The sequence below is a fragment of the Corythoichthys intestinalis genome, chromosome 19 (genome assembly GCF_030265065.1).
Source record: "Corythoichthys intestinalis isolate RoL2023-P3 chromosome 19, ASM3026506v1, whole genome shotgun sequence".
Lineage (NCBI taxonomy): Eukaryota > Metazoa > Chordata > Actinopteri > Syngnathiformes > Syngnathidae > Corythoichthys > Corythoichthys intestinalis.
In genome coordinates, this window is record NC_080413.1 from 4,688,780 (window position 1) to 4,713,781 (window position 25,002).

The window sequence follows — 25,002 nt, forward strand, 5'->3', positions numbered from 1 at the left end:
CTGTTGATGGTATTTTGGCCCATTCCTCCTTGCAAATCTCCTCTAGAGCAGTGATGTTTTGGGGCTGTCGTTGGACAACACGGACATGACATTGACATGACATTGACTGGATGAGTCTTTTTTCCAAGGAATGCTTTAATAGTTTTAGATCTGTGGCATGATGCATTGTCATCTTGGAAAATGACAAACATATTTTCAATTGAAGGGATAAGAAAGCTGTCTAAAATTTCAATGTAAACGTGTGCATTCATTGAAGATTTAACCACAGCCATCTCCCTAGTGCCTTTGCCTGACATGCAGCCCCATATCATAAAGGACTGAGTGAATTTTGATGTTTTCTTCAGGCGGTCATCTTTGTAAAACTCCCTGGAACCACACCAAACCAAAGTTCCAGCATCATCACCTTGTCCAATGCAGATTCATGACTCTTGACACCTTGTCCAATGCAGATTATTGACTCTTGACTGCAAGCTGTCATAAAAGCCAGAGGTGGTGCTACTAAATACGAGAGATGTGTTTTGATTGTTATTTCTTTGTTTGTTTCTCATGATTCCATATTTTTCTTCCTCAGAATGGAATGGAGTGATTCCATATATATTTCCCTGCACTTGCTCCATGAAAGTAACATTTACTGACCACCACAATCTTTTTTATCCATTTCTTTTGAACTAATTCATTATTTATTTTCAAGCCTTTTATCTGAGTTTGTTCTTTTGTTCTACATAATAAAATATCTGAATGAGTGGTTCTATCTATCTATCTATCTATCTATCTATCTATCTATCTATCTATCTATCTATCTATCTATCTATCTATCTATCTATCTATCTATCTATCTTAGGGCTGTCAAACGATTAAAATTTTTAATCGAGTTAATTACAACTTAAAAATTAATTAATCGTAATTAGTCATAATTGCAACTCAAACCATCTATAAAATATGCCATATTTTTCTGTAAATTATTGTTGGAATGGAAAGATAAGACACAAGACGGATATCTACATTCAACATACAGTACATAAGTACTGTATTTGTTTATTATAACGATAAATCAACAAGATGGCATTAACATTCTGTTAAAGCGATCCATGGATAGAAAGACTTGTAGTTCTTAAAAGATAAATGTTAGTACAAGTTAAAGAAATTTTATATTAAAACCCCTCTTAATGTTTTCGTTTGAATAAAATTTGTAAAATTTTCATTCAAAAAATAAACTAGTAGCTCACCATTGTTGATGTCAATAATTACACTATGTTCATGGGTGCTTAAGCCCATAAAATCAGTTGCACCCAAGCGCCAGCAGAGGGCGGCAAAACTCGATAAAACACAATTAACAAGTGAGCGTTTCACTGTACCGTCATTTAAATGTGTCTGAGCGGAGCATCTGCGTTAATTGCATCAAATATTTTAACGTGATTAATTTAAAAAATTAATTAACGCCCGTTAACGCGATAATTTTGACAGCTATTATATATATATATATATATATAGATATATCTATATATCAGAGGTTGCGCTAGACATTTTCGTTGTCTGTCATTTTGACTGACAGGGTCATAAAAATCCGGTCATAGTCTATTTTTACCCGTCACTTAAATTTTTAAAATGATAATGATGACATATTCAATAGTATTTAGTTTTCATTCATTTTTAATTAATATTGTAACGCTTGCTTGGCGGCGAAAAATTAGACACGGAAGTCGTGGTATTTTTCTCCCTTTTTACTCTGCTTACCGCCAACAACTCCGCCCCCAAAGAAAAGGAGGCAATGATATAGACCCCAATCACCAACGTCACACAATGATCTTAATTGTGGTTGTCAGCCCAAAATCTTCTAAATATATATTAAATGCATCTTACCAGATATAAAAAGACTACTACATAGTCTGTGGTGATCGTTTGGTGCCCAGATTTCTTGTCGAATTACAGCAGTCCATCTCGCTCTCCTCTCCGGGTCTCTCAGAATACGGTAGAACTTCAAGTCTCTCCGTCTATCTTCTCTGTTACAGCAACCAACCGCCACACACGCCTTCACCATTTTGATTATTAATATTAACGAGCAGAAAAACACGCCGTAATAGGAGGCATGTACGTAGCGGTAATGTATAAACATGACGGGCTGACACACAATATGGCGGCTCCGGTCAGGGGGGCAGAGTTGTGACGTCATGTGATTGGGGTCTATACACAGGCGGCAATCTTGTCCATCAATTGGATGACGCGCTGGCACACCGGGTGCACCAATAAGAACCTCGCGTTGATGTGTCAATCACGGTGCCGCCGCCAGACCCCGGTTACACTACAATATTCTGACAGAATAGCCAACGACGTCATGCATTAAGAGAGACAATAGCTAATTAATATGCTAACTGTGTGAATTGCAACCTGTCAAAATGACTGACGGACTTCAGTTTTTTCCGTCACCGTTTTAAAAAACCGGTCAACGACGGAAAATTTCCGGTTAACGCGACCCCTGCTATATATAGATATATATATATCTATATACAGTGGGGAGAACAAGTATTTGATACACTGCCAATGGGTTTTCCCATTGACTGTGTATCAAATACATGTTCTCCCCACTGTATATGTATATATATATATATATATATATATATATACATTAGGGCTGTCAAATGATTAAATGTTTTAATCGAGTTAATCGTAATTAATCGCAATTCAAACCGTCTATAAAATATGCCGTTTTTTTCTCTAAATTATTGTTGACATTCAACATACGGTACATAAGTATTGTATTTGTTTATTATAACAATAAATCAACAAGATGGAATTAACATTATTAACATTCTGTTAAAGCGATCCATGGATAGAAAGACTTGTAGTTCTGAAAAGATAAATGTTAGTACAAGTTAAAGAAATTTTATATTAGCACCCCTCTTAATGTTTTCGTTTTAATAAAAAAAAAAAAAAAAGGAAAATTTTTTAGTAGCCCGCCATTGTTGATGTCAATAATTACACAATGCTCATGGGGGCTTAAGCCCATAAAATCAGTCGCACCCAAGCGCCAGCAGAGGGCAGCAAAACTCCTCAAAACACAAGTAACAAGTTGGCATTGCCCTGTGTTGTCATTTTAATCTGTTTGAGTGGGGCATGTGCGTTAATTGCGTCAAATATTTTAACATGATTGATTTAAAAAATTAATTAACGCCCGTGAACGCGATAATACTGAAGAGAATGCCACCGGCCGCTTGGGGGCAGCGCCTTTCCATACTCATGTTATTCCAAACGTGGGAGAATTAGCAGTTGTGAGAAGTTTATGCTGTATTCACAATGCAATGCAAATTGCTATTTGTGCTCCACACATATTTCGGTAAGTTTTCTTTCTTTTAGTGGCAATTATGTGTCTCTTGTTGTATTTTGGGTAAGATATGTACAGATATATGTCATACAGTAAAGGCGAGTGGACACAGGCGTTCTTTGGACCGCGCCGTTTATTGGCAACTCCTTCACAACAAACATACTGTAAGTATCGTTTAGTGAAAGCACAACAAAAATAATATTCCTATCTCTCCCCCCCCCAAAAAAAATGTTCACAAAAAGAAAAGCACTTCAGTCTATAGTAATGAGGCCCTATTCTGACACACAGTTAAACAACAATGCAAAATGAACTGGCATTCCATATCAAAATAGCTATGCAAAATACACGTAAAACTTAGACTTTGGTCACTCTATTTTTATTATTGTTATTTTTATTCTTATTATTATTATATTAACTCTACTTTTGATTGAAAATTTTACAAATTTTATTAAAACGAAAACATGAAGAGGGGTTTTGATATAAAATTACTATAACTTGTAACTATAACATTTATCGTTTAAGAACTACAAGTCTTTCTATCCGTGGATCACTTTAACAGAAAGAATGTTAATGCCATTTGTGGATTTATTGTTACAATAAACAAATACAGTACTCATGTACAGTATGTTGTATGTATATAGCCGTCATGTGTCTTATCTTTCCATTCCAACAATAATTTACAGAAAAATATGGCATATTTTAGAGATGGTTTGAATTGCGATTAATTGCGATTAATTACGATTAATTATTTTTTAGCTGTAATTAACTCGATTAAAAAATTTAAAATCGTTTGACAGCCCTAATATATATATATATATATATATATATATATATATATATATATATATATATATATATATATATATATATATATATAAAGCTAAGTTTTGCTATATCCATTTGTAAATGTCACTTGTGCCTTTTTTAAATTTTTACATACAAATACTTAAAGCCAACCCTTAACCTAGAATATCGTATCATTGTCCAAAAAATACCATCAAAAATTATTTGCCACCCTGAAAAAGTTCCAACCCCCTTCTCACCACTCCATAAATATTTTTCTAGATCCGCCCCTGATTGCTGGACAAATGGCATTAAAATTGATGAGGTTTGGGGCCTTTATAGGCTCTAACCTGCTTCACATTCAACCCCCATAAAGGTGATACAGATCGATACACTTGTTTTGAACATGCCTTTGAACTCTTCTCTTAGGCGTACTTAATAATTTATGACTACTGCATAAATGTTTTTCAATTCTTTACTACCTTTCGATGCAAGAACTTCATTCAAAAACCAAAGTGCTCACCACGATCATTTTCTCCACTTTGGCGATGCCCTTGCCAAAAATGGTGCCCAGCTGATCGCCCACTCCAGCCAACAGGAAGCCGAAAAGAGGGATCCCCATCAACGCGTAGATGATGCAGAATATCCGCCCACCTTCTGTGTGAGGGGAGATGTTACCAAACCCTGCGAAAAGGCACAATCCGCATCCATTCATTAGGTTTTCCGAGATATGACGTTTCTTCGAAGCAATTCCGAGCTGATTCAGTGTCTTGTTTAAGTGCGATTAATGAAGTGTGCGCAGTTTTAATGCAGTCATCTGTCTGCAGAATGACTTGAGGGCTGCTCGTAATGACTTCGGGGACAGGACCGACACTAAATGCGAGAAACATGTCAATCGCTTTGAGTGCTGCTTGTCGGATGGGAGCTTGTCGCAGACAAAAACAGGAAATTGGGTTTTAGTGTCAAATTGCACTTGAGTGTTTTGGGGGGAAATGAGACGGCTTGTTTTGAAGTGATGGATCGGCATATTAGAATGAAAGTGGGATCAAAACCTGAAAAATAATGGCAATGGCAGTGAATGATTATGTTTCAGTGACATTGACGGTGGTAGACGTAAAATTCATTTGGACTGAAAGAGAACGAATGAAAGAATCTAAACATGAGCCCAATTTAAAGCATCGCCATATTTTTGACCTCTGTAAGCTTTGACCATTTCAATTTTCATCATATACAGTGCTGCTCGAAAGTTTGTGAACCCCACAGCGATGGTCAGATTTTTTGTAAAAAAAACTAAAATAACCTTATTAAATGTTAAGTTATACCCAAATCCACAATACTGACATTCCAAATAATGGACTGAAACAAAAGAAATAGTTATATTGTCATTCTTTATTTAACAAAAGTGGTTGATTTAAGAAAAACTCAGATATCATGTGTGCAAAAGTATGTGAACCCCTTCAGTTAATAGAATATTGCGCCTCCTTTTGCAGAGATTACCTCAACCAAACGGTTTCTGTAGTGACTAATCAGCCTCTCGCATCTACTTTGGGGGATTTTTGCCCATTCTTCCTTGCAGAACGCAGTCAGTTGAGAGAGGTTTGATGGGCGTCTGGCATGAACTGCTCGCTTCAGGTCCACCACAGCATTTCAATGGGATTTAGGTCAGGACTTTGACTGGGCCAGTCCAGAACACGAATCTTCTTCTTTTTCAGCCATTCCTTGGTTGTATTGCTGGAATGCTTTGGATCATTATCATGTTGCATGATCCACCTTCTGCCAAGCTTTAACTTCAAAACAGATGGCGTCAGGTTATGTTCTAGGATTTGACAATATTCCTCAGAATTCATGATTCCCTGGACTATGTGGAGTTGTCCAGGTCCTGAGGATGAAAAGCAAGCCCAGATCTTGACATTCCCACCTCCATGCTTCACTGTTGGGAGAAGGTTCTTTTGGTGGTATGCAGTGTTGACTTTTCGCCAGACATGGCGGTTTTGGTTGTGACCAAACAGTTCAATTTTGCACCTACATCAGTTGATGAAAACTCTTTTTAATTTAGTCTCGACAACACAACTGTTAAAAAAACAAAAAAAAACTACTGAATTGATTGATTAGGAAATCAGGTTGAAATAATAGAAAATTCCAAAATGTTGAGGGGGTTCACAAACTTTTGAGCAGCACTGTATATCGCCTACTGTGCACATATGAGTTATACATGCTAATCCGTTATCACGCAATTCCTTTTCTGACCACTGTGACCTTTTGAAAGGAATCCCTTTATTGCGATTTATACTCTGGAGCGACTTCTGTGTGAAATTAATAACACATTCATAGACTTCATAACGTTATTGACTGGTCATATGCGACCTTCACCGCGCCACGCCTTCAAGTAGGGAGTCATCCCACAATCTGCTTGAGTTATTCACTGTCGGTCGCATTGTCTCAGGAGTGATTTTTTGAGGATTCAAGGTAATTATTAGGGTTGTTCCGATCATGTTTTTTTTGCTCCCAATCCGATCCCGATCGTTTTAGTTTGAGTATCTGCCGATCCCGATATTTCCCGATCCGATTGCTTTTTTTTTTGCTCCCGATTCAATTCCAATTCTTCCCGATAATTTTTCCAGATCATTTTTCCCGATCATATACATTTTTGCAATGCATTAAGAAAAAAATGAATAAAACTCGGACGAATATATACATTCAACACACAGTACATAAGTACTGTATTTGTTTATTATGACAATAAATCCTCAAGATGGCATTTACATTATTAACATTCTTTCTGTGAGAGGGATCCACGGATAGAAAGACTTGTAATTCTTAAAGGATAAATGTGACTTTGTATATTGTGACTAAATATTGCCATCTAGTGTATTTATTGAGCTTTCAGTAAATGATACTGTAGCCATTTAACTGCCCAAATGCATGATGGGAAGTGCAACCATGACTGTGCGTAGTGGCAGCAATTGATATATCTTCTCTGTGTTGGGAAATAACTATAATTCAGAAAAAGACCAACTACTACCTTGCTTCCCCACATTGTTTCCCACGATATTTCTAATTGTTGAGAGAGGGATTGTAAGGCTTTAGTTAATAAAAAAAAGGCTCCGAAGACTGCCAAATTCACTCTACTCATTTTACGCTGCCTTTTAGCTTTATATATAGCTAAAACGGCGCCATTATAGATTGAACGCGACAATGCGGGAGTAGGTCGTGCAGCGCATGTGTTAATTGCGTTAAATATTTTAATGTGATGAATTAAAAAAAAATTAATTACTGCCGTTAACGCGATAAATTTGATAGCCCTACTTTAAGCCAAAACTAAAGACTCTGGATGAGTGTAAGACATTTTGTCTGAAACGTTAAATACAAATAGAAAACAATTTAATAAAAAAAATAATAAAAAAAATGTGTATATATATATATATATATATATATATATATATATATATATATATATATATATAATAAAAAAAGGCATGTCCGATATTTTTTTGCCGATTCCGATACTTTGAGAATGACGTGAATAAATTAGTAATTATTATATTTTTTGTTTTTTTCACAAGAATTTTCAACGTGAAAAGCTCTTTGCTGTAAGGCTGCGCCACATTGTCTAACAGACTAGTATCGTACTTCGACATATTTACGTAAAATAAATGCTAACAGCATGTTGTTTTTGTTTGTTTGTTTTTTTAACCAAGCGTCGTACTTCGACATATTTACATAAAATAAATGCTAACAGCACGTTTTTTTTTTTTTTTAACCAATAATCGAGACTGTTTTACGTTCATATCTACAAAGAATTCTGGGATTTAAGCATTTATTCACATGGATTTTCACCGGAAAAGCTCTGTTTACATCAGGGGGCCGCTAGCTACATTCACTAACAGACTAGCATTGTACTTCGACATATGTATTTACATAAAATGAATGCTAACTGCACTTTTTTTTTTTTCCTTTTAATTGAGACTGTTTTACGTCCATATCTATAAAAAAAAAAATTGGGGGATTTAAGCATTTAAGAATTTTCACCGGTAAAACTCTGTTTACATATGGCAGCCGCCATATTGACTAATGGACTACCATCATTCTTCGACATATTTACGTAAAATAAATGCTAACTGCGTTTTTTTTGTGTGTGGCTCTTTTAACAAAGAATTGAGACTGTTTTATGTTCATATCTATGAACAATTCTGTAATTTAAGCATTTATTCACAAGAAGTTTCACTGGAAAAGCTCTGTTAACATAAGGCGGCCGCCACATCGACTAACGGACTAGCATCATACTTCGACATAATTACATAAAATAAATGCTAACTGCACGTTTTTTTTTTTGTTTTTTTTTTGCCCTTTTAACCAATAAACGAGACTCTTTTATAGTCCATATCTATAATGAATTCAGGGATTTAAGCATTTATTCACAAGAATTTTCACCGGAAAAGCTCTGTTTGCTAATGGCGGCCGCCACATTAACTAACAGACTAGCATAGTACTTCGACATATTTACATAAAATAAATGCTAACTGCACTTTTTTTTTTTTTTTTTTTTTTGCTTTTAACCAAGAATCAAGACTGTTTTGCATCCATATCTATAAAGAATTCAGGGATTTAACATTTTACAGTTATATGCCACAGGTAAGTAACAGGTGCTGTTAATTACACAAATTAGAGAAGCAGCACATGATTTTACAAAGGGTGCTAATTAGGGTTGTTCCAATCATGTTTTTTTGCTCCCGAGCATATCCCGATCGTTTTAGTTTGAGTATCTGCCGATCCCGATATTTCCCGATCCGATTGCTTTTTTTTGCTCCCGATTCAATTCCAATCATTCCCGATAATTTTTCCCGATCATATACATTTTGGCAATGCATTAAGAAAAAAATGAATAAAACTCGGATTAATATATATATTCAACGTACAGTATATAAGTACTGTATTTGTTTATTATGACAATAAATCCTCAAGATGGCATTTACATTATTAACATTCTTTCTGTGAGAGGGATCCACGGATATTAAGACTTGTGACTTTGTATATTGTGACTAAATATTGCCATCTAGTGTATTTGTTGAGCTTTCAGTAAGTGATACTGTAGTCATGCCCAAATGCATGATGGGAAGTGGAACCATGACTGTGCGTAGTGCTATCAATTGATATATCTTCTCTGCGTTGGCAAATAACATAAGGTGTTAAGATGAAGATCAATTGCTACCTTGCTTCCCCACATTGCTTCCCATGATATTTCTAATCATAGGGAGAGGGATTGTAAGGCTTTAGCCAATTTAAAAAAGGCTCCAAATGCTGTCAAAATTCACTCTACTATTATGCTTATTATACTATGGCTATTTCAAAGTAATTTTCCTTTAATGCCATATATACTGAATGTGGGTTAACAAATTAAATTGTATTTCCCATACCGGGAGTTGAACCCGGGCCACCTGGGTGAAAACCAGGCATCCTAACCGCTAGACCATATGGGATTGCGTAAACATCAATGTTAGTCAAAGCCCAATGAACAAACCCAGTACGCTTATTTACACGCCAGATGAGCTGCGTGTTACTTGTTCGTGTGCTTCTGCAGGTGTCAGATTATGAAATGCGTTGAAGTGTGACAAGAAAATAACAGTGGCTGCCTTAAAGGTAGTAACACATTCGTGTAGCATTGTGCTTTTTTTCTGACACGACGCCAATTTCACGCTAAAATGGTCAATAAAGTGGCATCGTGACGGCTTGTTCGTGACTGCATTTAGGGGGATGCTCACCGATGGTGGTGATGACGGTGCCCGCAAAGAAGAATGAAGAGCTCAGGTCCCATAAGCTCATCTGGTTGGAGGAGTTTCCTGATGGGTTCACACCTGCTCGGACGGCGGAAACCACTTGCTAAAACAAAAAGAAAACGAAGCATCGGCGAGAGAGTCGATTCTCGTGACGATTGCCCGACAGATGATGAGAACATCCGAGCGCAGCTAATTAAGAGTGTGGTGGAACAAAGAGCATCTGGTGGCTTTAGGGAGCGAGTTTGGAAAGAAAATGAGATGGAACCTTTAATTCTCTTCAATTCAGATCAGTTTAGGAAACCAATGCCAGGAGATTAACTGTATCTACATATACTTGCATACAGTGCCCTCCATAATTATTGGCACCCCTGAAAAAGATGTGTTTTTTAGCTTCTAATAATTTTTTAAAATTCAAATAATATGGGACCTTAATGGAAAAAAAGAGAAAAATCCAACCTTCAATACAAGTGCATTCATTCAGTGGGGAAAAAATCCCACATAAAGAAAAAATTATTTGACATAAAATAATGTGTGTCATAATTATTAGCACCCCTGGTGTTAATACTCATCTGACCAAAGCACACGGTCCCAGTTGAAGCCTGGGACTGCGTGTATTTTTGTGTGAGACCAAGATTGAGCTTTCTGGCAACAAACACTCTAAGTGGGTCTGGCGTGCCACGAAAGATGCGCATGCTGAAAAGCACCTCATACCCACTGTGAAGTATGGGGGTGGGTCAGTGATTCTGTTTGGCTTCCAAAGGCCCTGGGAACCTTGTTAGGGTGCATGGCATCATGAATGCTTTGAAATACCAGGACATTTTAAATCAAAATCTGTTGCCCGAAAGCTGAAGATGAGTCATCACTGGGTCTTTCAGCAAGACAATGACCCAAAACATATGGCCACATCTACACAGAAATGGTTCAACAGACACAAAATCAAGCTCCTCCCATGGCCATCTCAGTCCCCAGACCTTGTTTTGTTGGCAAAAGGGGGTTGTACAAAGTATTAACACCAGGGATGCTAATAATTGTGACACACATTATTTGATGTCAAATATTTTTTTCTTTATGTGGGATTTTTTCCCCACTGAATGAATGCACTTGTATTGAAGGTTGGATTTTTCTCTTTTTTCCATTAATGTCCCATATTATTTGAATTAATAAAAAAAATACATATTAAAAGCTAAAAAAACACATCTTTTTTAGGAGTGCCAATGATTATGGAGGGCACTGTATATGACCGGCATCAGCTTTAACGTATATAGACGTCATTGGCATAGCACGAACCCTAACAGTCCCTTACCATAATTGTAGTACAAGTTCACATAAATACACTTTCTTGTAGTACAAGGCCACATAAATGCACATACTTGTAGTTCAGTTACACATTTTCACTACAAATATGTGGACTTGCGTGTATTTGTACTCCAAGGGAGGATACCTGCGCGTATTTTCACTTAAAATATGTGTATTTGCACTACCCGCCAGTGTAATGGTACTACAAGTGTACTTGTAGTACAAGTACACAACATGTATGGACGTCATTGGCATAGCTTGAACCCTAATATTTCCTTATCACATTTGCAGTACAAGTTTATATACAGTGGGGCAAATAAGTATTTAGTCAACCACTAATTGTGAAAGTTCTCCCACTTGAAAATATTAGAGAGGCCTGAAATTGTCAACATGGGTAAACCTAAACCATGGGAGACAAAATGTGAAGAAAAAAAAAACAGAAAATCACATTGTTTGATTTTTAAAGAATTTATTTGCAAATAATGGTGGAAAATAAGTATTTGGTCAATACCAAAAGTACATCTCAATACAGCCAAACGTTTTCTGTAACTCTTCACAAGCTTTTTACACACTGTTGCTGGTATTTATTCCTCCATGCAGATCTCCTCTAGAGCAGTGATGTTTTGGGGCTGTCGATGGGCAACACGGACTTTCAACTCCCTCCGCAGATTTTCTATGGGGTTGAGATCTGGAGACTGGCTAGGCCGCTCCAGGACCTTGAAATGCTTCTTACGAAGCCACTCCTTTGTTGCCCCGGCTGTGTGTGTTTGGGATCATTGTCATGCTGAAAGACCCAGCCACGTCTCATTTTCAATGACCTTGCTGATGGAAGGAGATTTTCACTCAAAATCTCTCGATACATGGCCCTATTCATTCTTTCCTTTACACAGATCAGTCGTCCTGGTCCCTTTGCAGAAAAACAGCCCCAAAACATGATGTTTCCACACCCATGCTTCAAAGTGGATATGGTGTTCTTCAGATGCAATTCAGTATTCTTTCTCCTCCAAACACGAGAACCTGTGTTTCTACCAAAAAGTTCTATTTTGATTTCATCTGACCATAACACATTCCCCGAGTCCTCTTCTGGATCATCCAAATGCTCTCTAGCGAACCGCAGACAGGCCTGGACGTGTACACGTCTGAGAGTGCAGGTTTTGGTGTCCCTAGCGGCGCATTGTGTTATTGATAGTAGCCTTTGTTACTGTGGTCCCAGCTCTCTGTACGTAATTCACTAGGTGCGCCCGTGTGGTTCTGGGATTTTTGCTCACCGTTCTTGTTATCATTTTGACGCCACGGGGTGAGATCTTGCATGGAGCCCCAGATCGAGGGAGATTATCAGTGGTCTTGTATGTCTTCCATTTTCTAATAATTGCTCCCACAGTTGATTTCTTTACACCAAGTGAAGAGTGAAGGGTTACAGAAAACGTTTGGCCTCCGTTATTGCCAACAAAGGGTACATAACAAAGTATTGAGATGAACTTTTGGTATTGACCAAATACTTATTTTCCAACATGATTTACAAATAAATTCTTTAAAAATCAAACAAGGTGATTTCCTGGTGTTTTTTTCCACATTCTGTTTCTCATGGTTGAGGTTTACCCATGTTGACAATTACAGGCCTCTCAAATTCTTTCAAGTAGGAGAACTTGTACAATTGGTGGTTGACTAAATACTTATTTGCCCCACTGTATGCACTTATGTGTACTTGAACTACACATAAGTTTAACGGTACTACAAGTACTAAGTACAGTACCTAAGTGTAGTGGCACAACAATGTATACTTGTGTGTACTTGTACTACAAGTATGTGCACATGTGTGTACTGGTTCTATGTGTACGTGTACTTCTACTACAAGTACGTGTACACACAAGTGTTCGTACTTGTATGGGAATTGACGTACATGGCTAAATTGACTTCCTGTGGAAGCCTTACTTCTACACTTCTATAAACTATGCCAATAAAAACCACAATTCGTTCCTGGAGAATTTCTCATCTAATGCATTCTTCTGAACAGATGAAAAGAAGAGCCTGCTGGAGTGCTTCTCTCCCGCAGGGAGGCATTGAAAAAACCCCGCTGTTGTGGTCACACAAACGTGCTACCTCGCTGACATTGTCCTTTCAAGTCTCAACACAGATTCATTCACTCTCCAAGCAGTCGGGGGTGAGACTGTTCCCAGTCACCTCGTTCTATTTCGCTGATTCATTCTGTTCTTTTTTTTTTGTGCAAAGCAGACTTTTATGACTCCCGAGATGTGTCGGAACAGCAAACACAACGGCAATTTCTTGTGTCTTCCTCTGTTCCACAGGATTCGCTGTTTAGTTTAAAAATAGATTTTTTCATCCAGCAGGGCCATAACAAAGCACTTGCAGCTGAAATCACCGTTTGACTAAGTGCTTAGTGTTTCAACCTTTACGTCGCTGTCACCATGCATTTGCGATAATTATTACCTCTGATTGGCGACTATTGGCTGCTATTCACTAGCATAAGTACTTCAGAGTGCCTTGTAGTCAGTGCAAGTGTGCTCACGTTAATTTTGAAGCCTGATTTTGCACACGATTTAACTCATTCACTGGCAGAAGATGTGTTTTTATGTTTTTTTTTTCATTGGGGCGACCCCTTTAGAACACCTCGTTGTTGGCCTTATGCGTGTGCTGGTTAAGATTTTGAAGTCTTTGTTTACTTTTTAATTATTCAGTGCCAAGGAAATGTTTGTACGGGTTTTAAGTCAAACGAGCGTGTCGGTGTTACCTGCAAGTGTGCGTTTTACATGCATTTGAACTAATTTAGAGGCAAATACCGTAATTTTTGCACTGTAAGCATAAGCGGATTTTAAGGGGGGGGCAGGCCCCCCCTGGAGGCCGAAAAGTGTCATTGCATGAAAATGACTTTCCTATATATAGAACCTACTCACCAACGTCACAGAATGACGTGTCGCTGTATCCGCCCGCCATATTGTCCGTCATTGTTTATCCGTATTCTCAATGGTTTCAATTTTTCGTGCAATTTATAGTGCAATTCATGGAAGCCCCGGTGCTTTCAGACGCTGTAAACTCATTGGATGCGTTGCATAAAAGGCGTTATGTGGAAAAGCTTCAGTCTATCCATTCGCCAGATCCATATTTGATGCCTAAATCGATATTTTTCGACCCGCTGTCTTTGCCCTCTCTGCCTGACATCTGCTACCCTGATATCTACAACTATCTTGTCCACACAAAATCAGCCTATTCTCACGAAAGTTTGAAAAACTTTAAGAGCAGCACTCTAAGCAACATTACCCCGTGTGACCATTTACTTCCAAGTTTCTAAAATGGCGACAATCAATAATAAAAAAAAGTTGACTGCGATGGCTGACGCTGCAAGGATAGGTGGATATTGGACTATTTCTTCAATAAAACACGCAACAACTGTGTCTGCCTCATTTGCAAAGAGACAGTCGCTGTTTTCAAAGAGTTCGATGTGACGCGATAATGATATTACCGAACAAAACACGCTGACATGTACGACAACATTACAGGGAAGATACGCAGCGAGAAATTATAGCAACTTGAAGCTAGTTTCATTTCACAGCAGCAGTATTTCGCAAGAGCCCGAGTGTCGAAAGAGAACGCCACAAAGACGAGACTGTTGAAATTATGAATTAAAAAAAACGATAAAGCAAATGTGACACACAGAAGGGCTTGCTAAAACTTGTTTCAATATATTGTTCTATGTAAATCAGCCAAGTTAGCCCCCTACATTTTTACCACACCAAATCTGGCCCCCTTTGCAAAAGGTTTGGACACACCTGTTTAACTGATGATCCGTAGACGAGCCCAGCTTCTTTCACTTGGTACCAGCTAAATATTATTCAAAATGTAATGATGGTGGAAGAAATAAGCATCTTGAATTTGAAACTGTATGTTGTCGGCGATTAGCCTCGCAATGATCTTAATTGTGGTTGTCAGCCCAAAACCCTCTGAATATATATTAAGTGCATCTTACCAGATATAAAATAATTACTACATAATCCGTGGTAATCGTTTGGAGCCCAGTTTTCTCGTCAAATTGCAGCAGTCCATCTCGCTCTCCTCTCCGGGTCTCTCGGAATACGGTAGAACTTCAAGTCTCTCCGTCTATCTTCTCTGTTATTGCAACCAACCGCCACACACGCCTTCACCATTTTGATTATTAATGTTAACGAGCAGAAAAACACGCCATAATAGGAGGAATTTACGTAGCGGTAATGCGTCAACACGACAAGTTGACGGACAATATGGCGCGCAGGCGTGGTTGTGACGTCATGTGAGTAGGGTCCATATAAAAGTTGTAAAGCAATAAAACTGCAACAAAAATGAATGAAATGAACAACAAATTACATTTTTATAATGGGTCAAAATTATTTTTCGAACAGATTATGTGACTAGCACCTTAGATGGTCATTTGCTCTGCATATATTAAAAAAAAAATTAGGGGAGGGCAATTTTATTTTGGCATATGATTTTTTTCTTTGAAAATATTGTTTTTTTGATTTAAGCAACGTTTTTTTGGGATTGAATGATTTAGACACAAATGTCCTACCCATAATATGGCCCGAACACAAAAAGGATTGCTTCAATCAAAGAAAACTTTTTCAATGAAAAAGTGATCAAATGCAAATTTTTATATCTCAAATATTTTTTCGCATTCGAAAAAGTTTTCTGATTGAAATCTTTTTTTTTTTTTTTTTTTTTTTGATTGAAGTGATTTTTCTTTTTGAAAATACTTTTTTTTGAAGCAACTTATTTTTTGATTGAAATAATAAAGACAAAAACATCCTAGCCAAAATGTGGCCCAAACACAAATTAACATTACTTCAATCAAAAAAAGTTGGTTCAATCAAAAAAAAAAAAAAAAAACTTGACTCCAATCAAAAAAAAAAAAGAAAAAAAAAAAAAAAAAGAAAAGAAAAATAGCTTTCACTTGCATCATTTTGAGTTTCAAATTTATTTTTGCATTTTTTTAATTGCAATTTTTGACTGGGGTAACTACATTGGCGCGACACCGGCGGGCGCACCATATTCAATGGATGATGATCTTAGCTAAAAGTATTGCCTATGCGTCCTGATTTAGAATTCCCCTCAAGAATGATCGTAAACAAAAAAAACGCTCATTGTCAACTTATTATTATAAGTATTCTTGGAAGTTAATTTTATTGCTGACACTGCGCTTTGGGGTCATCAAGATGTTTTGCCCCCCCTGCCCCAAAAGTCAAACTCCGCCTATGACTGTAAGGTGCACACGGAAATGACATGTGTTCATAGATAAGCCGCAGTGGACTATATGCAGCAGCTGTCCTCATTGTATTATGGGATATTTACACCAAAAGATATTAACCGATAACGCTTTATTTGACAGCGGTATCATACAACGCTCGTTAGACCAAATGAACCACCATGAAGCTTCATTGCTTCAAGAAGCTTCATTTGGCCATAACGTCTCCCATTTGGGGAGACAGTCAACTTCTGTTGCCACCTGCTGTCAACACTGTTGTTGTCCAACATGCCTCCTAGCATGCATTGCAGTGCTACAGATGGAAAAAACAATCAAAATTCATGTTCTGTGCAAATTATTTCTTCAGTTACTGTTCCAGTTGTTTCATTAATTGCTTGTTATGGTATTTGGTAACACTTTATTTGACAGCGGCGTCATAAGACTGTCATAAGACCATCATAATTATGACATGACACTATCATGGGCATTACTGAATGCTTATGAGGGATGTAATTTAGTGCCATCTATCAAAAGTGAGATAATTTGCCGAGTAACACTACATGACATCTTTTATAAGCATTTATTAATGCTCATGACAGTGTCATGTCATAATTATGATTGTCTAATGACAGTCTTATGGCGGCACTGTCAAATAAAGTGTTACCAAATACTTTAACTAGTAATTAATTAAACAACTGGAACAGTAACTGGATAAATAATTAGCACAGAACATGAATGTTTATACTTATATGTATGAACCTTTATTGTTATTTACATCTGTTATGCTGCAATACATGCTAGGAGGCATGTTGGACAACAACATTGTTGACAGTAGGTGGCAGAAGAGGTTGACTGTCTCCCCCAACGAAGCAGCGATGACCAAATAAAGCTTCTTGAAACAATGAAGCTTTGTAGCCAATTGGTTCAAAGCTTCGTGGTGGTTGATTTGGTCTTCTGACCGTCATATGATGCCGCTGTTAAATGAAGTGTTACCGATTCATATCTTTTGGTGTAAATATCCCATAATACAGTGAGGACAGCTGCGGCTTATATTCCCGTGCGGCTTACAGTATCTATGAACAAATGCCGTTTTCGTGTCACAATTGGTGGGTGGCGGCCAAGGGCGTAGGTTTGCATAGGGACGGTAGGGACATAACACTAGCAACTTTTCAGGATGCTCAAATTGTCCCCACCAACTTTTAAGCAACCTTAGTTGCGTTTTATAGTGAATTCAGTTATATAGGTAATTTACATTGCCTTCCCATATGTTGTAAGGATACAATTGACCCTACCATTATTAAGCGAATTATTTTCATTATGTTCAGACTTATATTTACCCCTTTTTCACTTGCTGAACATGCTAGTCCATTCCCCCCCCCTCAAACTCACGTTTGATTGGCTGATGACCCATCCCACACACACCCACTGATCCGACAAAAAAACAACATGTCGCCAACATGCCGCCTCATCCCTCCTTCAAAGAGGAGGGATATTAGTTTTTTTCAGCCAGCAGCAGCCACTGTACGTAATGTAAAAAGATGTCAATGTTATGGAGGTGGGGAACACACCACTAAGTTTGCTATTGAAATTTTGGTACAACCTGCATCAGAGTTTGCATAACATTAAACTGCGTGAATTTACTAACCTGCAGAACTCAAGTAGTAGGAAGCTGCTTAGTGGGAAGTATCCTCCGCTTTTGTATGAATTTTCTGCTAACGTTAATTAAACTGTGAGAAATGTAGTGAACAGAAGTTTACCCCCTTCCACCCAATTTTTGTTTTGTTTATGTGTTCTTTTTCTTTTTTTTTTTTTTAAACAATATTTTTATTGATTATACACATTTTATAGCAACATACAACACAGAACAAAAAATAAACAAAAACAAAGCCGTCCACAAGTCAAGTAGTTTCACAACTTTTATACCACAGGTAGTTGTACACCCCATTTGTCAATAAAGTCCAATAAAGGTTTCCATATTTGCTCAAAATCATCTGCCTTCCCTCTCACTACATAGGTTAGTTTTTCCAGCATAACAGAGTTTGTCATTTCCTTAATCCAATGATTTATTGGAGGTGTGTCCATTTTCTTCCAAAATAACGCAACGAGCCTCCTGGCCTGTAGCAGTCCAAAATCAATCAAAGTCTGTTTTTTTTTGCAGATCACAGAGTTCCTTGGGTAAATGCCCAGTATAAACAATTTTGCATTATACGGTACGTCAATCCCAACAAAATATGATATATATATATATATATATACATACAATATATGTTTATGTGTTCTTAAAGCAACACTTGGTAACTTTTCAGTTTTGGTCGATTTTAGCGGCGCTGGTGGACAAAAGCGGTAGTTTTTTGAAAACTGCGTTGACCATGAGGACCAGCACATGCGCGTATAGTGTCTTCCTATGAGGGGGCGTTACAGAAAATATTTGAGAAGCACTGTTATAACTCAATACAGATTTATTTTGCAATGATCAGTTAGCCTAACAATTAATTAGGTTCATATTCATGAGAAATGTAGCCCTGACCCACGTTTACTCAATCTGTTTGGTCTTATTTATGTCCCGTCCACAGCAAAAAGTGTACATGCATGTTATGCTGTTATATCGTCCCTACCTATGTTAAGACCAAACCTACACCCTTGGTGGCGGCTTATAGTCAGATGCGCCTTATAGTGCGAAAATTACGGTAATTTTATTGTCCAATATGTTTTTTTCACGGGTGTGACTACTTTAGAGCGCCTTGTTATTGGCTACAAGTGTACGCACATTATGATTTTGAAGCCTCATTTTGTATACTGTAAAAAACAAAACAAAACATATTATCAATGAAAAAAATCGCTCTTTTTCTCACCTTGACCAAATCCTCCAGCTCTGACGAATTAACGCAAGCGTGCACGGCCAGGAAGTCGAGCTTCTCGGCCAAGATGGCGAGTTTCTGGGAGCTTTCGTGCGGCTGCTCCAGGGCCCGAAAAACGGTGGCGCCGATGACCAGGTAGATGACCACCAGGAAGAAGATGGCAGAAACGGTCTTCCAGCGCATGACGGTGGCGCGAGCGCCCTCGCACTCGTCTTCCTCGGCGCACGTCAGCACCACCGGCTTGGCCGAGAACGAGAGGCGGGGCTTGCAGTTGTGGGCGGCAGATTTGGGGTCAAGGAGGTCAGGTGCGGCCACTGTGAAGGGATGACATCGTTTATGCAGTTATAGAGAGCAAAAATCCACCCTTGTCAGGCAGCTGTTTTAACCCTGATGAATTTTGCCTAGCAACCAGTGACCTGAAATGGAAAAAAAAAAATGAAATGAAATGCATTTCTACTATGAAAAATATTACATAACCAAGTTAATACTGCATTATTGGAACTAATATATATAACAAAGCCACAGAGGACTATGTTATGGCCAGAAGAGGAGACAAGTATTACCTTGCAATAACTTCTCGTCATTACGTTGAAGAGGAAGCTCATTAAATATTAAAATATGAATATTAAAACAATTGTTAGCCAGCAACTGCGGTTGCTTGCAGTTGCATAACCACTTGATAGTGCTTCTAATGTGTTTTTAAGTAACCAGCTAATAAAAGAGAGATGAATGCAAGCTTTTTTGCAAGTGCATATAGATGGCTGAACTCCAGATTTTTTAAAAAAAGGATAATCAATGGCATTCAAATAGGACATGAATTAAATGTAAAAATTCTAAATGATAATAAACACTCAAGAAAATACACTGAACAAAATGCAATAATACTCCTACAAAAGCCATTAAAAATCATATGAATTCAACAAAAAGTAATTACAGTGATCTCTCGTTTTTCGTGGTTAACGGGGATCAGAACCCACTGATGCCCCCCCAAAACGTTTTTGTGTTGTTGTGTTTTTTAATTTTGTCCGTTTTTTCCCTGGAAACCCCTGTTTACAGACATCGCGCAAACACTTTTGTTTCGACCCGGCCATAAAACGAAAATAATGAATTATATTTAGGTAAAACTTTATAATAACTATTCGTTTTACTAGTTTATAGGTCATTAGTAAACTGTTGATACATGATTTATTGTTGATTTGTGAATATTTGTTAACAGTTTGTTAAGCATTTACAGGGTGTTCTTAACCTGAAACACAGTTTGTGTAGAAACTTTTAAAATTTTTGTGTGTTACGTTTGGCATTTCTATCTTTTCAGGTTAAGAAATGCCCTTCACTCAAAAGAAAAGGCATTTTAATAAGGCATTTTGCAGGCAGCGCTAATGTTCCGCATTTATGAAAATCTGCCATAGAAACAACAATCATTTGTACTTTTCTTTGTATATTTAACCAATAAAACTTATGACCTTCAACATAAAGTGTATATAGTTTTATTAAGATCCATCAACTAGCATGGGCATTTAGAATGGGGTCAACCATATTGGAACACCCTGTAAATGCTTAACAAACTGTTAACAAATACTTCACAAATCAACAATAAATCATTTATCAACAGTTTACTAATGATCTATTAACTAGTAAAACGGATAGTTATTATAAAGTGTTACCTATATTTATTATTTAAAATGTCTGTCATTTTTAGCTTAGAATCATTAATTGATGTCTAACATTTTGGTTAAAAAAAAAAAAAAAAAAAAATGACTTTAAAAAATTATTCACTCGCATATTTTAAACTTTTAAACAAATGACGTCATGATCACAATAAGGTGTCTGTAAAAAAGTCACGGATATCTACCTCATAACTATCGCTGAGTTGTATTTTTATTGTTACTGTCGCACCTTCTCCGATTTTTGAAATGATAAATTTTTTTTAAAAAAATGTTTAAAAGTGTAAATATATGATCTCGACCACACCTTAAAGTCTGCGATTTCTGCATTTCTTCCCTTGTTATATTACCATGTTTCACCCATAAAATCCCCCAAAAATCCAGCTGTGGCCATTCACAGCTGTGTCTTGACATTCAGTGATACATGCTGCATGGAGTTTTTGGATCGAAACAAGGTAAGTACGCGATAATGTCTCGTTAAAGTCATGGCGTCTTTAATTCTGCATTTTCCTGTTTTCACCTCTGTTAGGTTTGTGTTTGTTTTCTCCTAGTGTGACTTGCCCCTGTGATTGTCCATTGATTTCACCTGTTGTACCTGCTCCTAGTGTATCTCCAACCTGCATCCTCCTGTGCTCACCTGTTCCTCGTTGTGTCGTTACCCCTTGTCTGTGTGTGTGTAAATAAGCTTCCGGTTTCTTTTCACTCCTTGTTGCGTCATTGTCAATGTTGAAGTCAAGTCCTGTCCAAGCCCTCGTGTACCGTCCCTCCTATTAAGTAAGTTTTGTTTGAACATTGCCTTTTTGATCCCTAGTCCTTTTGGTTGTACCTTGTGATTTTGTTAGTTATTATTAAAACGTTTTTTTGAGTTCACTGCCACCTGCCTTGATGTGCTTTTTGTTTCCCTGCATTTGTTTCCACACCACCTGCCTGCCTCGCGTCCATGACAACCTCCAGATAGGGTTTCGCTGTTTAAAAACATTTTTGTTTTTAAAAATGCCCTCCTGTTCAAAATGTTTCTTCCCCCAGAAAATTGAGATTTTAAGCTTTCCAATCACGTATCACACATCCATATCGGACAATTTTGAAAGTTGACCAAATTGGGGGTCTCGGAGCGGAACTTCAAGTCACCTGAGTGTTTTCCGCCATATATGTACGTATAAATATATGTATATATATATATATATATTAGGGCTGTCAAACGATTAAAAATTTTAATCGAGTTAATTACAGCTTATGAATTAATTAATCGTAATTAATCGCAATTAATCGCAATTCAAACCATCTATAAAATATGCCATATTTTTCAGTAAATTATATATATATATTCTGTAAAATAAATTGTTGGAATGGAAAGATAAGACAGAAGATGGATATATACATTCAACAAGCGGTACATAAGGACTGTAGTGGGCATTTCACTCTACTGTCATTTAAATCTGTCTATGCTGTCCTCACTCCGAAGCGTCTACTTTTTCCAAAGCTAGACAGCTAGTGAACGACGCCTTAATAATCAGACTTCTTCCTTTTTCATCTGATTTATTAGTAAAATAGCCTCAAACCATTGTCCTCTTTAGAACGTCGTAAAACTACAAAAAAAAAGTACACAAGCATTGCATTAGCAACAACGTTAGCTTAGCACGCAATACAGGTTCACTAAACATAAACAAAAAGCGTCTCATACAAAAAATATAACATTTCGCTTACTAACATAATATGTACAGTCTTTACAACAACCATACTTACGGACAAATCTTGTCCAAGGATCATATAAGCACAACATTACAACGTAGGCGTCAGCCCGAGACGTCGTGCAGCCATATTGAACTGGCAAGAAAACAATAAACCATGTCGCAAAGCGACCACAAGAGTTCGCTGTTAGACAGCACAAAAAGCCTTGCTGTAAAACTTACCAAAAGGCAGAATACTGTCTGAGCGGGACATGTGCGTTAATTGCGTCAAATACTTTAACGTGATTAATTTAAAAAATTAATTACCGCGCGTTGACGCGATAATTTTGACAGCCCTAATACATATATATATATATATATATATATATATATGAGTGTGTATATACAGTGCCCTCCATAATTATTGGCACCCCTGAAAAAGATGTGTTTTTTGGCTTCTAATATATATTTTTTAATTCAAATAATATGGGACATTAATAGAAAAAAAGAGAAAAAATCCAACCTTCAATTCAAGTGCATTCATTCAGTGGGAAAAAAATTCCACATAAAGAAAAAAATTATTTGACATCAAATAATGCGTGTCACAATCATTAGCACCCCTGGTGTTAATACTTTGTACAACCACCTTTTGCCAACAAAACAAGGTCTGGGGACTGAGATGGCCATGGGAGGAGCTTGATTTTGTGTCTGGTGAACCATTTCTGTGTAGATTTGGCCATATGTTTAGGGTCATTGTCTTGCTGAAAGACCCAGTGACGACCCATCTTCAGCTTTCGGGCAGGGGGCAACAGATTTTGATTTAAAAAATGTCCAGGTATTTCAAAGCATTCATGATGCCATGTACCCTAACAAGGTTCCCAGAGCCTTTGGAAGCGAAACAGCATCACTGACCCACCCCCATACTTCACAGTGGGTATGAGGTGCTTTTCAGCATGCGCATCTTTCGTGGCACGCCAGACCCACTTTGTGTTTGTTGCCAAGAGTGTTTGTTGCCAAAAAGCTCAATCTTGGTCACACACAAAAATACACACGGTCCCAGGCTTCAGCTGGGACCGTGTGCTTTGGTCAGATGAGACTGTTTCCCGGCTAACAACAGAGTGCACAGTGACAAACAACCGTTCACGCCGCACTAACACCTACGGTGTGTACGTTTTTGGGATGTGGGAGGAAGCCAAAGTACCTGGAGAGAACCCACGCAGGCAAAAATAGACTAAATTTATGAAAAAAAAAAAAAGAAAAAAAAAAACGTAATGGATGGAGATGATAACAGCAACAACAGCAATAAAATAACGCAAAAATGATATGCACTAAGAAAAAAAATATATCTGGAATTGTTTTTAAAATGGAAGAAAATTAAATACTTGTAACAAAAAAGATATAGTCGAAAAATAATCAAATAATATAAAAAGGAATAAAAATCTAAATGAAATTGTCACCAGTAGGTGGATGGCGAGATAGTGTAAAGCGCTTTGAGCGCCTTGAAAGGTGGAAAAGAGCTATATAAGTATAACACCATTTACCATTTATGAATCAATGATTCAACCAATACGAATAAAATAATACAAAAAAACAGCGAATGCCATGTAAAAAAAAATATATATATACAGTATATATATAACAAATATCTAAAAAAATATATAACTAAAACAATTGTATCAACAACCAAACAATGTTATATTATTGCCGTTGAAATAAAAATATAGCACGTATATATTCCATTTTATATTGTCGGATTGCTCTTCATATGAATTCAAACAGCTGGATAAAAACTTCAAATCTTGAAATACAATACAATTTTTTTCCTGCACTCATTCCTTCAATTTGATGCTTTTAAAAACAGGCAAGTGATTGCATCTCGCTGAGAAATCATTTCTTGCACTTACTTCTCTACCATCTCCTCTCTTCTTGGTTGCCTCCTCGACAGATATTATCTCCAACAAAGTGCTGCCCCCCTCCCCGCCGCCACCTTCCTCTTCCTCACTGGAGTTGTTGATGATTTTCACCTCCCGTGACGGACGTGGGCGCGCTCCACATGGCCCCTATGGCGCGTCGTCTCCGGCGGAGGGAGAAATCCGGACGAGACATGGCGTTCTGCACCTGCTTAGACGCGTCCAGGGGGGGAAACCTCCTCCGTCCGATCCATCCAGGTGTTGGGAAGCCCTGCTGGAGCTTCCGCTGAAGCACTTTTGCAGCCTTCTGAGCCAGAGTCAAATGATGGTTGGTGTGCGTGCTTGCTTTGAGAGCGAGAGAGGAGGAGAGAAACAGTGAGAGAGCTTGAGCGAGAGAGAGAGAGAGAGAAATCCATGCATTCAAACACTATTATGGAGAAATACTGGGAAAAACTACAAAACAAGGAACACTCAATTAGGTTAGGGTAGTACATATACACC

General features: G+C 37.5%; 1 protein-coding gene and 1 non-coding gene across 2 annotated transcripts in view; both read right to left on the bottom strand.

Moving 5' to 3' along the window:
• Nucleotides 1-24,796, bottom strand: part of LOC130908082 (potassium channel subfamily K member 2-like) — a 35,642-nt gene extending 10,846 nt beyond the window's left edge. Inside the window, exons 1-4 of the mRNA XM_057823702.1 lie at nucleotides 24,496-24,796; nucleotides 19,255-19,574; nucleotides 9,862-9,979; nucleotides 4,626-4,786 (exon numbers count right to left, since the gene is read on the bottom strand). Coding sequence (XP_057679685.1) covers nucleotides 4,626-4,786; nucleotides 9,862-9,979; nucleotides 19,255-19,574; nucleotide 24,496 — 600 coding nt within the window. The 5' untranslated portion in view covers nucleotides 24,497-24,796. The remainder of the gene's footprint in view (nucleotides 1-4,625; nucleotides 4,787-9,861; nucleotides 9,980-19,254; nucleotides 19,575-24,495) is intronic.
• On the bottom strand, nucleotides 9,508-9,579 carry trnae-uuc (transfer RNA glutamic acid (anticodon UUC)). Its single transcript has one exon. It is a non-coding gene; the product is annotated as a tRNA-Glu (tRNA).
• Nucleotides 24,797-25,002: the final 206 nt, after the last annotated feature.